Source organism: Oenanthe melanoleuca, chromosome 20 (genome assembly GCF_029582105.1).
Source record: "Oenanthe melanoleuca isolate GR-GAL-2019-014 chromosome 20, OMel1.0, whole genome shotgun sequence".
Lineage (NCBI taxonomy): Eukaryota > Metazoa > Chordata > Aves > Passeriformes > Muscicapidae > Oenanthe > Oenanthe melanoleuca.
The window spans coordinates 9,552,615-9,569,242 of record NC_079353.1 but is presented as its reverse complement, the minus strand read 5'-3'; the positions used below and the strand labels follow the sequence as shown (position 1 = coordinate 9,569,242).

Sequence of the window (16,628 nt, the reverse complement as noted above, 5' to 3'; positions counted from 1 at the left end):
GTGGGATTGGTGGCGCCTGCCTTGCTGTGTTGTGATACCAAATGCACCACTTGCAAAGCATTTTTATAGAGCATCTTTAAGGCAAACATGCAGTTTCTGGGCTGCTCTGTTTTTCTTCAAATATGCTTTTTTTTACCCAGACAATCGGAATGAATTTAAAACAAAAGAGGAGGTTTTAGTCTTGACTGTCCAAGCAGGTTTATTCTCATTTAGGTTGTAAATGAACATCTGTTTCTTTATCTCTGCCCTTAATGGCATATTGTCCACATCTGAAAGCAGCTGCATAATATACCACAGTTGTTTGACTTTGCTGAGCAGGCATCCTGGACCTGATGTTAGATCACAGTTGAAAGTAATTTTGCATGATCCTACGTGGTTTACAAGGTCCGAGTCTTATTTTCTTAAGATCTAAGCAATTTCAGCTGTGTGATTTTGTGAAAAGAAGAGCAAATGAGAAGTGAGGGATAGAATGGCATCAGATGATCTGCAGCCTGAGGTGTTCTGCTCGTGGATATGACTGTGCTTTTGGAAAAAGGAGAAAAAAATGAATTAAATAGTGATAATACATTGAATATTTGTTGTTGGTCTGTACCTGACAAAGCAGTGATTTCTTACTGGTTTAGCATACTCTCATACCCACATAGTAATAAAATGAAGATTGGGAGCTTAAAATTGTATTGGTTCATATTTCTCTCTTGAAGGTGGGAAGAAGAGCGCTACCCTGAAGGCATTAAATGGAAGTTCCTAGAGCACAAAGGTCCTGTATTTGCTCCACCATATGAACCTCTGCCTGAAAATGTCAAGTTTTATTATGATGGTGAGTTAATCTGTGTTTCTACTTCCTAGGAAGAGAAATAAACATCTCAGGGTATTGCAATGTTCTTCTGGGGACTGAACAGCTGAGGAGGTGGTTGTGTTTTAGTGGTTCACTTAAATCAGCTCCTCAGCAGCAAAATGAGGTCTGGAAGGATTTTACCTGATCCTACTGCATTTCTCTCACTGAAGTGACACAGGGATGAACCTGCTCTCATTCCCTATGGTGGTGACTCTCTGAGGTTCCTTAGCAGAATGAGGGTGTCTGATGTCTCAGAGTAGCAGTGACCAGTGGAGTATGTAATTGTAGCTGCCTCCTCACTGGTCACTTTTAGGCTTACTCTTCTTTTCTTTAACCTCAAGAACTGCAACTTCCATCATCTGTGATGAAATTCATGATCCATTTCATGGTGGTGTGAGCATAATATAAGGCAATTATACAGGGTACAGATGATTTGGATCTTGTGGGAATGAATGGGATGAGCCTGGTCTCAAGGACACAGCTGTCTCATGTAAGTCATGGTCCCATTCCCTGACCACTGTGTGTGGTAGAACTAATTGGTGTGGGATTCAGGTATCCTGGGCTGCCTGGCTGGCAGAGGCTCATGTGGAAGGGATTAGATGATGGGATGTCTGTTGGAGCCTGGACTTCATGACCTGTTTGTTTCCTTTTAGTCCTGTGATCATGTTAAATGAAGGATCAAATTAACCCAGGACTGAATTAAGTGGGAGGTAATTGAATGGATGAAAATGTAATTTTTGGTGATGGGGACATCTGCACATGGAACTCTTCCAGGAGCAACGTGCTGTTTTCATGTGACATGGCACAGTGTTTTTAAATACTGAGGAATAGGTGGCATTTCATTTTCAGCAGCAAAGTAGTGAAATAAATATGCTACAGCTTATTAAAGGCCATCTCCAAGCAAGTAGCACAGTGAACAAGGATATCTGCAACCTTCTTTCTTAGGGTTTGATAAGAACTTGATACAAATTTGAAATTGTTTCCCTGTATTGAAAAATGCATGATCTCTCCTGCTGTCTAGAGAAGGGGAGGGGCAGGTTGCTGAGTGCTATCCCTTGGTGCAGACAGCAATAAGCTCCTCATCTCTCCAGCCTTCTATTTCACAGAGCCTCTGCAGGGATTTTTGCAACCTCTGCCTCTGTCATCGCAGAAATTCATCAGTAAGCTCAACAGTCATGGACTGGGCAGGGAGGGGGTCTGGCAAATAAAGACATCCCATAAGTCTTCCTTGAGAAACTAGGCAAAAAATCAGATGTCTGATTTACACAGCAGCTGCTGAGAGCCTCTGTCTGTGCTCACAAGGCATTGTCTCATTTCAGGATTATCCCAGGGTGATTTGTAGAGCCCAATAATGAGGCTGTGGCTGGCCAGCAGCTGGCTCGCGCCGGAGGAGTCTGTCCCTGGCCTAGGGATTCACTGCCTGCTTTCATCTCACATAACAACTGCTGGGCTCTTGGAAGTGGCTGTGATACAACTCAGGGAAGGAGCTTGAAATGCCAAAGCCATCCTTTTCCAGTGCCTGTGGGGTAACCAGTCGCTGCTCATAGTGCAGAGGTGGCTCAAACTTGCACATTTTTCTGTAGATAGGGCAATGTAACAGTGTAGGTGGTGGCAGTTGCAGTAGTGGCCATGGAGTTTCTTCTGCTCATAATGTGCCCTGGTTGCTCCCTGGTTTTCAGTTTTGAAATCAGGTAACTAATATTCCTGCCTCTGGAATAAATCCTTTCTTTACAAGCTCTGTCACTGGAGTCTTTTCAAACCTTTGTGGAAAAAAAGGAAATTGTGCCCAGTGAAATATATTCTAAAGTGATTAGATAGAGGTGACTGAGCCTTCAGCTAGCTGGGAAAAATATCAGACATTTTAGCCTCATAACATGTTACTAACTCGATGCCTCTGTCAAGCTAAAATTGCAGTCTGGAAAAACAGTTTGCCTTGCTGTCTCTCCCTTCCCCCATTTCCTGTTATAAGCAAACAAATGCTGTATTTTAGGTTACAGCTTAAAAATTGGCAGAGTTACTGTTGGTTTAATTTAATTGTGGAATATTCTCAGATCATTGGGAGGACCTTTTGCTAAGTCCTATTTTACAAGGGTTTATAGATCTTAAAGCTTTATAGCTGACTCCCATGCTTTAATTTTAGAGATGATGCAACTTTTGAAAATATGTAGTAAATCCAAAGCTTGGTTTTTTTTTTTTGTTTTTTTTTTTCCAAGAGCACAGATTGAACAGTTTCTTGTGTTCACTTCTGTGTGGTAAAATGGTTCTTAAAAATCCCCAGGTATTGACTTGCCAACCATTGGAACCTTAAATATTTCTTGCAACTAAACTAGCTGGAGCTGTGATCTGCATGCAGAATCCTTCAGAGGAAAAACTGGCACCCCACATTTCATCAGGAATGCAGTCAGGACCAAAAAGTGCTTGCTAGGAATGTTAGATGTTGAGCCCACAGCCTCGATGCTGCAGCATCCTCTTTTCCCTTGTGTTTCAGTCTTCCCTTGCAGCAATTCCACTTTGTGCTGCAGTCATGCAGAGAAGCTGGAATGTGACCCCTCCATTCACTGACAGCTCAGGCTTTCTTAAAAAAGACTGGATTTTGAGGCTGCTTTGGAGATGCAGGAGTGCATTCCCACAGCAGAGGGAACAATTAGCAGAACCCTGACATGTTTCCCTGCAGTGAAGCAGAGTTCAATGTTTGGCATCTCTTTCCAGCCTATTTGTAGTGTATCCAGAGGAAGGGCTCTTCCTGCCTAGAAATAGCTAAAGGCTGGAAGGGATGTTCCAAAGTAGAGTCTGTCTGTGCATTGAAAAGGAATACAGGGACTGTATTTCCCATATGTCTGAGTGGTGGAATATGAAATTTAATAAAATCCCTGCTTCTTTGACATCAAATAGCAGTGTCTCCCCAGGAGCACACCCAGCACGGGGGTGGCTCAGCAGAGGGTTTCCTGCAGCAGGCCTTTTCCCCTTCCTGCCCTGCAGCCCAGACCTGCTTCACATCAGATTGCTTTTTTTTAGTGTTTAGATTCCAGAGAAAACTTTTTTTTCAAAATGTTTGTGGTGGAAGTCAAGCAATTGTGCTCCTTTGTTTCCTTTGTCCATTCAAGTTGCTGTATTATGTAACATTTTAAGACAAACTTCTCTGTAGTAAAAATATAATCCTTTAGGGTAGTTACTATGTTCTCTTTATGACTTTGATTCCTGTTCACCATTTTCTTTAAGAAGAAAACCTTTCTTTTTAGGTAAAATCATGAAGCTGAGTACCAAAGCAGAAGAAGTGGCCACATTCTTTGCAAAAATGCTTGATCATGAGTACACTACAAAGGAGATCTTCAGGAAAAACTTCTTCAAGGACTGGAGAAAGGTATGCACATAATCCTGGGCTGCATTGACTTTGGACATGGCCAAGTGTCTCCTCAGCACTGACCAGTGAAAAGGAGCTGCTGTTCCATGCACACAAAAGTTGGCAACTAAAAACTGCCTGAGACTGTAGCTGTGAAGTTTCCCCTTTATCCTGTGGTTTCACCAGGAAGAACCTTACTATGAATGGCTTTCTAAACCAACAAAGTCAGATTTCTCTGTTGCAGCACGATGGGGTGTAGCTGACTTGCCTGTTACATGCCTTGTGTAAGAGTCAGATTTACTAGAAGGAAACCCCTTCCAAAGAACTAAAACAGAGATGTTCACCTCAGTCATCAGCCATAGCAGCAAACCTTTAGATGAGTTTGATGCAGTTTGCCTGGGTATGTTTCTGGGATTTTCTCCTCAGCAGTCCCAGTCAGGTGTGGGAGTTCTTTGAAAAGTGGTGCTGCATAGCCCAGTGCTTGGGGAGATCAGAACCCTGCAAGGCCAATGCTCCATAGGATCTGCTGCTTGTCCTTTCCTCTTTGTCCTCAGCTGGAGCGATCCTGTGCAAGAATTTGGGGTTTCCTGGAGGGTGTTACTGTGAAAACCTGCGTACTGTTCTGTTTAGGCTGCTTGAAGTAGGGTAAGCTCTGCTATGCATGAAAATTTTGTGTGTGTGGAAACTTAAAATTCTGCTTTCTTTCTGCAAGGAAATGACCTCTGAAGAGAAGAGCACTATCACCAACCTCAGCAAGTGTGACTTCACCCACATGAGCCAGTATTTCAAAGCTCAGTCGGAAGCTAGGAAACAGATGTCCAAGGAGGAGAAACAGGTACCAGTGGGAATTGTAGGAGACTTTGTTGTAAACATCTTTGTGCACTCATTTTCCTTGCTGTGCATATGTCAGTGTTTTTCACCAGCTTTCAAATTATTGCTTTCATGTGAACTGTAGGAGTCTGCACTGTGCAGCTCAGGGCAGAGCACTGTGTTTACAGTTGAATCTTCATCCTGACTTGAAATGATATTGATAGGGCTGATCCTGCTTAGGGAAATAATGTTAAGTAAGTAACAGCTTAAGTAAAGTTAAGTAACTGCTTAAGTTAATAAAGAGAATCAGAGGTGCTGCCTCTGGGTTCATTGGTCCCTGGGAAATAATGAGCAGTGGATACTCAGTTAAGGATGGCATAGATCAGGATGGTGGAAAGGATGTAGCAATGCCATTAGTGAATAAAATGAGACAAGAAATCTTAAACATCAAGTAATGCTGTTTTTGAATGAAAAATGAACTTTATTATCCTGTAGCGTGGCTACAGTATCTTATAGTTCAAGAATTAAGTTAACTGCAATGGATATTGGAAGGTGGAAATTTTCCCCAAGTTCTCAGTTGATCTTCTGCAAAGCTCTAGTAGTTGCCCTTTGAATGAAGGGCCTGGCAGCTTGGTATTACAGCCTTTGGGGTCATCAAAATGGAGAGCCCTTGTCTTCCTGCTGTTTCTGTTTGATAAATGTGGGTGAGCCCTTCAGTTCCTGTCCGTGGTAGCTCTTAAAATGGAAAAGAAGTGGCTTTTTCTGTTTCTTAGCTGGTGCAGCAGTGCTCTCTGTGGGTCAATTGTTTTATTTTGAGCTGCAGTGTTTTTATTTTTCCTTCTATATAATTAGAGTTCAGGCACAGAAGTATGCAGTGAAATCTCAGCACATTCTTTCTTAGAAGACTATGTTCTGCTTGTGAAACCATTTGCTGACACAGGCTTGACATGCAGCAGCCTGGAGACATTCCTTTGCCTGCTTTCCAATGCTGAGTTCAAACACAGAAGTCTTTTATACACAGAATTTTTATACATAAACAATAAGATAGGAAGTCCAGTGGATGTCAAATGCTCAGCGTAAAATATAAAGTAGCTGTACTGTGCTGGGGGTACCCTTGAAGCTGAGATATATGGGTAGAGGTACACGCCTCTATTGTGGCAAAATTGTAGCTGCCTTCACCAGCACTGATCTGTTTCCCTCAAATACAACTTTTGAGAGAGTTTTCACATATTCTTTCCCTTTTTCCAGCTTGTGCTGCGTGCATTTTATGAATGCTTTTCTGGCCAGTCTGATACACTTGCCATGATGGAGATCTGGTTTTTAATTGGATCTTCAGAATAAGTGTGGTGCAAATATAAAAATTTTTCAAGTCTTGGCATGTAAAGGTGCATGTGGTGCTGCGTGTGCCTTATCATCTTTGCTTTTGGCTTTTCCCAGAAAATCAAAGAGGAGAACGAGAGGCTATTGAAGGAGTATGGTTACTGTGTGATGGACAACCACAAGGAGAGGATTGCCAATTTTAAGATTGAACCTCCAGGTCTCTTCCGAGGTCGTGGGAACCATCCCAAAATGGGAATGTTGAAGAGACGCATCATGCCCGAAGACATCATCATTAACTGCAGCAAGTGAGTGCTGCATGCTTCACACCTTGGCTTTGCTTTCTACAGCTCATGTTTTAAAACCCTCTATAAGTTGATGCTCAAATGTAGAATTAGGAATGCAGCTTATCTTGTTCTCATATGGATAAGAAACTGAGTCATACAAGCAAAGACTGAGCAAGGCAATCATGGGTTTCATGTAGAAATTTTTCAATGTATTTTCTTCCTCACGCCTACAGCCTACATCTGCCTAAACTGCCTTTCCTGCCAGTATTTCCAGAAAATAATTTTCTTCTACATAGGTTGCCCTACCTAGTCTTCTTTGATGTTGAAGGCTGAGGTTTGGTTGGGCTTCTCTTCACTCTCTCTAGTCTTCGTAAGTGTCCACACTATTACAGTGTTCACAAATCAAAACTGATCTTAGCAATGTGTCCTACCTGCAATATAATTCTTCATCAGGTATATATTGGTAGCAGTTACATTCCTGATCTTTGTTCATTTTGATTTACTTGGTTTCCTGCTTGTGGAGATAATGCACTTCTGTTGCCTCAGTTCCTTTCCCTGCAGTTTGTGTAATACTGTTTATTACCTTCTCTGTTTTGATGATGAGGAGATTTTCTTTAAATAGCTTTTATGGTCTGTTTTCTAATTCTCTGTAGGGATTCCAAAATCCCTGCCCCTCCACCAGGACACAAATGGAAGGAGGTCCGGCATGATAACAAAGTGACCTGGCTGGTGTCATGGACTGAGAACATCCAAGGCTCCATCAAATACATCATGTTGAACCCTAGCTCAAGAATTAAGGTAAAGATCCAGTTATAAAAACAAAACCAAAGCAATCTTCCTGATCATGTTTCCAAGAAGCAAATGTAGGTCAGGAAAGAGTTAAGAGGTAAAGCTACCTGGCTGTTTGATCCTACAGTGGTTGAAGAACATAGGGAAGATTCTTTGCTTCTGTTCCCCCTTGAAAAGAGAGGATACATTTACTGTCCAGGAGAGCAGGTGAAATCTGGAAAATGTCTCATGAAAAGCAGCATTGTATCATTTCTAGTAGGAATCCTTTAACCTGTGTAAGCCTAAAATAAAGCAATATATCCAATAACAGTATTGCTCTGGTAGATATCTCACATACGTTTGGCCTTAGCTTCCCTTCCCTGGTATTGTAGTGAAGTGCTAACCATGGGTTGTTAATTAGTTCTTTGTAGAATTAAAAACCTGGCCAGGCTCCTGGCTGAGAAGGCTGGTAAGGAGCTCATGACTGAAGGAAAACAAACTCCTGCTGTGGGAGCAAATACCCAGTCTGTGGATCAAGTCCATAAAAGCAAGAATTTAAGCTCCTTTTATAAAGTCTTTTTCTGAGAGATTTTTTCCTAGATTGGAAACAGGGAATTTGTCCTACAAATACAGGAGGAAAAATATCTCTATTCCTTGTGAATTCCTGCCCTCTTTTTGCTGTGTCTTGAATATATAATAATGATGATGAACTGTTGATGTTGCTTTTGCCTTTTATGGGTATTTAATTACACAGTTGAAAGAACATAAGTGCCATCTGAATAAAGCAAAGGAAACCATTTGTATTTTGAGAAGCAGGGAAGATGTGTCTTTTGTGTCTCTCTCTAGTTGCTTCCATGGAAGTGTTTAATATCATGGAAATCTGAATGACCTGCAGCTGTGTGGCAGCACAGTGTGAAGCTGAGCTGTGCAGCAGCAGCATCTCAGTGCTTTTGTACAGCGAGACCGTTTGCCACACACGGGATTGCAATGCCTTGAGATGCAGATTGGAGCTAGTCCTCTTCCTGCTCTGTAGTGCTGACTCTGTTCCAACTTCCCTGCAGGGTGAGAAGGACTGGCAGAAGTACGAGACAGCTCGGAGGTTGAAGAAGTGTGTAGATAAAATCCGGAATCAGTACCGAGAAGACTGGAAATCCAAAGAGATGAAAGTACGGCAGAGGGCTGTGGCACTGTACTTCATTGATAAGGTGAGGCTCCTTCCTTAGCTCCTCTTGCCTTCCCTGCCCTGCTGGGAATACTTGGGAATGCTGTGTGTTTGTCTTGAAGGCAGAATTGAGCCCAGTTACTAAGGTATCCTGAGACTTCCTGGGGAGCAGGCTCCTTTTCCTTCCCATTACCTGGAATCCAGAGCAATAAACTATTGTACTAAGCATGGCTATTTCAGGCAGCATTGTTTAGTTCAGGCAAAACTCACAGCCTGGCTCCAGAATCACCCAGTTGGATTACTGGGAAGTTTGTGTGGGCCTTTTGTTTCCAACTGTTTCAGTTTCCCTGCTGGGAATTTCTGCTGGTTTGTCACCTCTTCAGTATAAGGTCACAGTTGTGATGTTTTGTAATTATGCTAATTTTTTCACCATGGCATAAAGAAAACTGCAGTTGTGTTGATGCATTTAAAGCAATATAAAACCAGCTCCCAGAGAGCTGTTTCCTGGTAGCATATGGTGTCTTGACTAACTAAATTAACAGGTTTTGTTCAGAATGGTTTGATGTAAACCAGGGAACTTTGATGTGTATAATTGTGGTCTAACTGCTGAAGATTTCAAATGTTAGGAATTGTTTTAGCCAGCACTTTTAAAATGTGTTTTTATGCAGCCAAACATAGTCTTTAGATAATTTATACAAGCCAATATTTATATAACCTGCTATTTGAAATGTATTTAGTGTTCAGTCAATAGGTAGGATCATAGAAGATGAACAACTGAACCATATGAATTGTTTCAAGTAGAGTTCACATAGAAGTCAATTTGATTTTTAAGAACTGCCACACTTTTTCAAAATAATTCCTGTTAGTCAGAACTATCTCACAGTTACTTAATAAGCAAACCTTTGTAAAGCATTCTGGCTTAAACTTAAAAAAAGTTTAAAAAAGAAGGAGATATTCTCCTCTGGACACTGCTGGTTCTAGGCCGGTATCTGAAGGTTTGCAGCATCTCTCTATTCTGGGGACAGTTTGAATTCCTTACCTCTTGTCTTGATATAAATGTAGCTTGCCCTGAGAGCTGGTAATGAGAAAGAAGAAGGAGAGACAGCTGACACTGTGGGCTGCTGCTCTCTGAGAGTAGAGCACATCAAGCTGCATCCTGAGCTGGATGGGCAGGAATACGTGGTTGAGTTCGACTTCCTCGGGAAGGACTCCATCCGATACTACAACAAAGTCCCCGTGGAGAAGAGGGTAAGGCACCTCCACAAGCACATACACACACTGAACAGCACAGAGGTGTGGTCAGCACAGTCTGGATGGCATTAACAAGTTGCTTTATCACTGCTCAGCTACCAAGCCAGAAAATAAGTCAGTTAATGTGACATCTTTGTGGTGTGACACAGCCCAGCAGATGAGATGTTCAAACATCTTGCAGCTCTTCCCTGTGGTCTCAGTGTGAAGAGTTGACATAACATAACTGAAACAGCTGTGTTAGACAAGTTTCTTGGGTCTCATTCTCATCATCAGAGTTGGTTTTGTCACCTGTAGATGGTGGAGTTGCATGCCTGTGTGACAAGTGTCAGCATAAATGGTTCTGCAGTACTGCTGGCACTGGCAGAGCAGCAGTTTGATTGGGGCTTTGCTAATAGACACCTCTGTCACAGTGGTTTGGGTCATGTTGGAGCAGAGCCCTCACAGAGGTAGACCTTGACCTTGACTGCTCCAGAGCCTGTGGAGAAGTTGCACTGATCCCTCTGGCCTATGAACTTGGGTGTCTGCCAGCCAAGACTTCTTATGCCATGTCAATTCTTTTATTGCTGTCACCAGTTTCAAATTTGCTGTGATTTTGGCCTCATTTCAGAATCAATCTTTATCCAGCAGCATGAACCTGGAGGGCACTATCTGAAATGTTTCTGTGGGTGTAACAGCTTTGCATTTGGCCCACAGCTCTGTGGTCTGAGTTAGATACCTTGTGTATAATACTGTGGTAATTAACATGGCAGTCAGACAGTAAATGTTGGCCCCTTGAAGAGCAAAACAACTTTAAAAAAATCAAAAGTACTGCTGCTCTAGAAATTAATGTGTGCTGGAATTCTTGGTTCCCTGTGTAAAGAAGAAAACATTTTTCTATTTAAGTTTATTGGTATCTCTTGAGTTTTTTCAGTGCTTAAAATGGGGAGTTGATTATTGTGGAACTAGAAATCTTTGTGTATTGGCTGTCTATAGAAGAATATGTGTTATTGAGAAGCTGGAGAATGGTAGTATGCAGAGCTGGGATTTGTGGTCTCTGTTATAATCAGAGATGCTTTGATTATTCTCCCTACCCCAGTGAGACATGTTTGGGATGAAATTGTATGAAACAATGCAGCAGTGAGGAGGGTTGGTTTCTTGGAGCTTCAATCCATGGGAAATGGCTCAGGGGTCTCTTGGGCTTGAGTAATAACGGGAGAGTAAAGCAAAGGCAGTAGCTTTGGGGTCTCTTTCTCTGTTAGCCAGCAGTACCAGAGCAGTTAAGTCTGCTGACTGTAATTTTGATCCAAAGGATGAGAGAGCATTGAAGGCTCAGAACTCCTGTTGCTGGGGAGGAACCCGCAGCACAAGCTTTGCATTGAGAGATGAGTCTTTGTCTGCTGGGAAGTAACACCCAGCATCATCACTGCTCCCTGAGAGCAGTTTAATGGCTCCCTGGCAGTCCTGCTTTTCTACAGCTTAGTACTGCCCAGTGCTGTATGGTCTGTGTACCTGACATTCCTGGTTTTCTTTTCCTGCAGGTATTTAAGAATCTTCAGCTGTTCATGGAGAACAAGCAGCCTGAGGATGACCTCTTTGACCGCCTCAATGTAAGCACATAGTTCATGGTGAGGGTGGTGGAGCACCCTGTACAGGCCTGCTCTGCACCAGGCACTAACAGCTACTCTGTTCCAGAAATTATTTCAGTGGAAATTTTCTTCCAGAGCAGCATTAAAGCACTGAGAGTCTGTCTCAGACTGGTGTCTGAATTCTCCACTGTGCCCACAGGTTCTCAAAGCGATGGGCCTTGGTCCTGGTGAGCCTGCCTGGCTCTGACCAGAGTTCAGAGATGATGGATGTCTGAGGTGACAGATTTTCACATGCCATCCCTGTCTGCACACTTGGCTCTTTGAGAGCACTGTGGTGGTCCAGGCATGTTTATTGTTGCTGGAAACCAAAACCTCCACACCAAAGAAATCCTTTTTGGCCACTTGTGGTACTTGTTACCTATCTTAATACTTGTTGGTTCTTTGTTCACTTTTGCTGTGGTTTCAGTAATGCTGTGGCTATTCTGTTGTGGTGAGGTCTGAGTACACCAGGCCTCAGACATGAGCTGCAAATTCTGTGACAGCCATGGAACCAGGTTTCACAAACACTGTGGTCATTCCTAGTGCTCACTGTCATCTCCTTTCTGCTTCTTCAGACCAGTATCTTAAATAAACACCTTCAAGACCTTATGGAGGGACTGACAGCCAAGGTATTCCGTACTTACAATGCCTCCATCACGCTACAGCAGCAGCTCAAGGAGCTCACTAATCGTAAGTCTTGCCCCTTGAAGCTGGGAGGGAAACAGATCTTATCCTGCAATAGAGACCTGGCTTCCTTGGCTGAGCCACAAGTTGTGTATCTGTTCACCACTTCCTTGTTGCAGTTCCCCCAGTGCAAATGTCAAGCAGCTGAGGTCTGACCAAAAATCTGCTGTCAGACAGTGTTTTGGGGTAGTTGAGCAGCTCAGCACTGGGGCAGAACAGAACTGACTTGTGAGCACACCAGGGTGTGCTTTCCAGGTTATGCCTATCCTTTACCAAATCTGTTTTCTTTCTGTTAATTGTAGGATGCTGTAGATGTCAGGCAAGACAGATGCGTGTGTAACAGCCCCATGTTTCTTGGCTGTTCATCCACAACCCCTGGGAGCAGTGCTGCCTTGCACTTTGTAGCTTTACCAAGTGGGCACATTGGACCTGTGAAGCCCAACAGTGTCCTGGGCAGGGTGGTCCTGCTGTCCCCTGCTCTGATTGTGCTTCCCCTCTATTGAGTTGAGATGGTGTCAGTAGTGATGAGAAACATCCAGAATGAGTTAGGGGCTGAGATGGAAGTGGCCAGGCTTGGGACTGTGTTTGGAGTGCAGCGTTGAGACTGGACATAGGTGGGGAAGGTTGGTTCTGCAGTGGCTGTGGGACACTGGCTGGGGCACCAGACCCTGGAGAACACACTTGTTCACCACTCTCCTGTCCCTCACAGCGGATGACAACATCCCAGCAAAGATCCTCTCCTACAACCGTGCCAACAGAGCGGTGGCCATTCTGTGTAACCACCAGAGAGCTCCGCCCAAAACCTTCGAGAAGTCCATGATGAACCTGCAGAGCAAGGTACCTCCCTCTGCCCAACTCTGGGGCAGCAGGGCTCCACGTGCTGCATCTCAGGAGTCAGCATTCCTTTCCCTTGGGGTGAAAACAGGGCCTGCTTTTCCTTGTCAGGAGCTGGTGGTGTGCATCAGAGATGGACCTGCTTGGAGATGAGCAGTGAGCTGGAAGGGCTTCTCTGTAAAGAGCAAGACCAGACTCTTTTTCTGCCCTTCATCCTATAACTGTGTGAGAGCAGCAGTCTCTGGCTCTGATCTGTGTCCTCTAAAGAACCTGGAGTGGGCATCTACCCCTGTTGTGTGAATCCCAGGCCGCTGTCAGTGTGTACATAGTACATTATGCCCCTCTGACTTGACCTCTTCCTTTGCAGATTGTTTCTGGTGAAGGCCATGAGGTCCAAAGGGGTTAGGTCTGTTCCTGGTCTGGCTTTAGAATAACTTCACAATAAGGAGTTCTGGTTTGGCAGTGCAGTGTCCCCTGCTTCCGTAACACCTAACATCGCTGCCTTCACCCTAGATCATAGAGCTTGGGGATGTTTAAGGGGAGTGGTTGAACAGGGGCTGCAAAATGCTGAATCTCCCTGAACCCCAAACTTATTGAAGAAGAACTGCCTGAAGTGTTAACACTTTTCAGTGTGTAGGATTTGGGGCTGATTCCTGCTGAGGAATCGGGAATCATCCTTCCATGTAGCCCTCAGAGAGCTGGTAGTGGTGGGATATAGTGAAGGAAGACAAGCTGCCAGGAGGGATTTGTTGGCCAGGCCAGACCAGCCAGTTCCTCGGCCTGCACGGTTGTAGCTGTGTGAGAAAGCACCAGCTTGTCTTTGGAAATGAGTGAGGCCGTGTTTCTGAGGAGGATATCTGACCACATTTGGCTATGCAGTGGCCAGTGGCCTGATTGCTCTGCAGGAGTGGATCTGACTGCTGGGAGATTCTGAATGTGGTCACAAACGGGCTTCCTGGGTCATGTTGCCCAGGGGTTACTGACACAGCTGTCAGCAGCTTGTTCTCAGTGCTGCCATCTGGTTTTGCCTCTCCTAGATTGATGCCAAGAAGGAGCAATTAGCTGATGCCAGGAGGGAACTGAAAAGCGCCAAAGCTGATGCCAAGGTCCGGAGGGATGAGAAGTCTAAAAAGTAAGGCTGGTGTTACTGGGCTGTGCAATGCTCCCAGAAGAGGTCCTTCACCCTGTGTTCCCCTTTCCTGGCCTTTCATTTGGCTTTCTTTTGCCCTATTCATTCTGTGCATGAAGAAACAGCCATCTGTGGGGTGGTCTGACCCTGCAGTTCCTGACGTGGTCACTCATGCCCTGGGAGCTGAGCCCTGCCAGTGCTCACCCACCCCATTGCTGCCCAGGACCAGTGTGCAGCATTGCTGTGTTCCTGGGGAGCCAGGGCTCACAAAATTAATTAATTGCACAGCACCTCTCTGAATTCTTCACTCCCCATTGGAAGCCCCACAGAGCATGTGCTGGGGCTCCGTGTAGGCTCTGCAGAGCAGCCACGGGGGAGCTGAGTTACAGAGCTCTGGAAGCAGGATCACAGCATGATTGCTGAGGGATAGATGGGCTGCTGGGGGAGTGGGTGTAGCATCAGAACAGTTCAGGCTGTTGCATCCAACCCTTTAAAACAAAACTGCTGCTTAAGATTCCTGCTCTGCGTCTTGGAAAATGTCAGTTCTTAATTGCATGTGCTGAGTGTGTTGTTGTCACCATCTGTGCTGACACAGCTGCCCTGTGTGGCTGGTGACCTTGCTTACCTTGAGCAGAGTCCCTTTGGGTTCCTGCAGTGCTAGCAGGGCGTGAGGAATTGAGTGCTTTGTTCTTTGCCACCCCAGGACAGTGGAGAGCAAGAAGAAAGCAGTGCAGAGGATCGAGGAGCAACTGATGAAGCTGGAGGTTCAGGCTACAGATAGGGAGGAGAACAAGCAGATCGCTTTGGGCACCTCCAAACTCAACTATCTGGATCCCAGGATCTCTGTTGCTTGGTAAGCACCTGCTGGGGTGTGTTGGGGTGATCCACCCTTCACCTCTGTCTTGTCCCCCCACATAGTAACAAGGGCAGGGTTCTGGCCTTCCTTTTATCCCTAACTCTAACAGCATCTCCTCTCCTGCAGGTGTAAGAAGTGGGGAATTCCTATAGAGAAGATTTATAACAAAACCCAGCGAGAGAAATTTGCCTGGGCTATCGACATGGCAGAGGAGGACTATGAGTTTTAACCTGTTTTTATTGAGATTAATTTTATGGGAAAAGGGAGTAGCCTGGTTTTTAGGGAGATTGATAAACTGTGAGCCTTACTTGTCCTTGGATGCAGGGGAAGGGGGAGGAAAGGGGCAAGTGAGCATCAGATAAAACAGCCAACATCTTGCAGAAAGCATAACCTGGAAATATCTTAAAGGAGCTGAGCCAGTTGTCCTATGGACAACTTATTTAAAAATGTTTCAGAGATCCAAATTCTAGCTGTCTGGTTTGTGTGGTTTTTCTCTTGAGGCAGGGCAAGTGGATGGGGGATTTGTCAACCTTCCGCCAGGCAAATTCACCATCACACTGAGAGCGTGGGAATCTTTAGCTACTGTATACAAAATCCAATTATATTGGTGCGTTTTTACAGTTAGGGTTTTGCAATAACTTCTATATTTTAATAGAAAATGGACTCCTTAACCCCTGCCCTTCCCCTCCCCCACCCGCCCCATTTCAGAATTTAACAAAAAAAAAAAACAAAATTTAAGGAACCCAACGCACCTGTTACAGCTGTCACTATAGTCATGGAAATACCCAAATCTTTTTCAATTTGTCACTTGAAACAGTCGTGGCATTGGAACATGAATTACAAATATCCATCACATTTGTTCAGAGCAAATCATGATGGGAAATCGGCCTCCTGACTTGAGTGTTCCTATTTTAAATGTGAATTTTTATTTCTTTTTAATTATTTTAAAATATTTAAACAGTTTTCTTTCTTTATGATCTTAAAGATCGTGTAGGTTTGGGGAGCGGGTGGGGGGAGGGGGCCGTGTGATGGAAAGATGTGTGTGAATTTGAGGACAAATGAAATTGGAAACAAATGACATTCCCATCACCCTTTGTTCTGAACATGCTCTGTACACTTCCAAGAATTATCTACTTTTTAGGTTTGTCAGACTGTTTTACCTTCCCCCCCCTCCTTTTTTTCTAAGCCCCACTCCCCTCTTTTACTTGAAAGATTTTATTGTGTAAAAAGAAGTTTCACAGGTCAATAAATTTCGAGGGAAATGAGCATTGGTCCAAAAAGGAAAATAATCAAGATTTTAGGGCTTTTATTTTTTTCTTTTGTAATTGTGTAAAAAAATTTTAAAAATTAAAAAGCAGAATTTTAATGTGAAACCTTTTTTTGCTATAATCATTAGTCTTAGATGCATTGTTAGCGTAGTGTGTGTGCAAGACCATTTCCTGCAGCCTTTCCTCAACAAGTATCTTCTATTTTTATCATGAATTCCCTTTTAATCAACTGTAGGTTATTTAAAATAAATTCCTACGACTTAACTGAGTGTTGATGTCTCTGTGTTCTTTCACCTCTGGTCTGGATATGAGGTCCCTGTGGTCATTGGGCTGGGGGAGATGTGGGGTGCAATTCCTGTTGCCAGCCCCAGCAGGAATTCCCTGAAGGATGTGGCCCATCCCTGCCTTGCTGTGATTGTGCTGCACCCTCCGTTGTGGCCACTGAGGGTTTCCATGCAGGCACAGCTCACAGTTTGCTTTGTC

The 16,628-nt window shown here is 44.0% G+C and overlaps 1 protein-coding gene across 1 annotated transcript in view; it reads left to right on the top strand.

Annotated features, from left to right (window-relative positions):
• The window catches only part of TOP1 (DNA topoisomerase I), a 66,253-nt gene extending 49,839 nt beyond the window's left edge, over positions 1-16,414 (top strand). The window contains exons 9-21 of the mRNA XM_056507415.1: positions 702-817; positions 4,075-4,196; positions 4,888-5,010; positions 6,423-6,610; positions 7,243-7,387; positions 8,419-8,562; positions 9,582-9,767; positions 11,288-11,356; positions 11,950-12,064; positions 12,768-12,895; positions 13,930-14,024; positions 14,725-14,874; positions 15,004-16,414. Coding sequence (XP_056363390.1) covers positions 702-817; positions 4,075-4,196; positions 4,888-5,010; positions 6,423-6,610; positions 7,243-7,387; positions 8,419-8,562; positions 9,582-9,767; positions 11,288-11,356; positions 11,950-12,064; positions 12,768-12,895; positions 13,930-14,024; positions 14,725-14,874; positions 15,004-15,106 — 1,684 coding nt within the window. The 3' untranslated portion in view covers positions 15,107-16,414. The remainder of the gene's footprint in view (positions 1-701; positions 818-4,074; positions 4,197-4,887; positions 5,011-6,422; positions 6,611-7,242; positions 7,388-8,418; positions 8,563-9,581; positions 9,768-11,287; positions 11,357-11,949; positions 12,065-12,767; positions 12,896-13,929; positions 14,025-14,724; positions 14,875-15,003) is intronic.
• Positions 16,415-16,628: the final 214 nt, after the last annotated feature.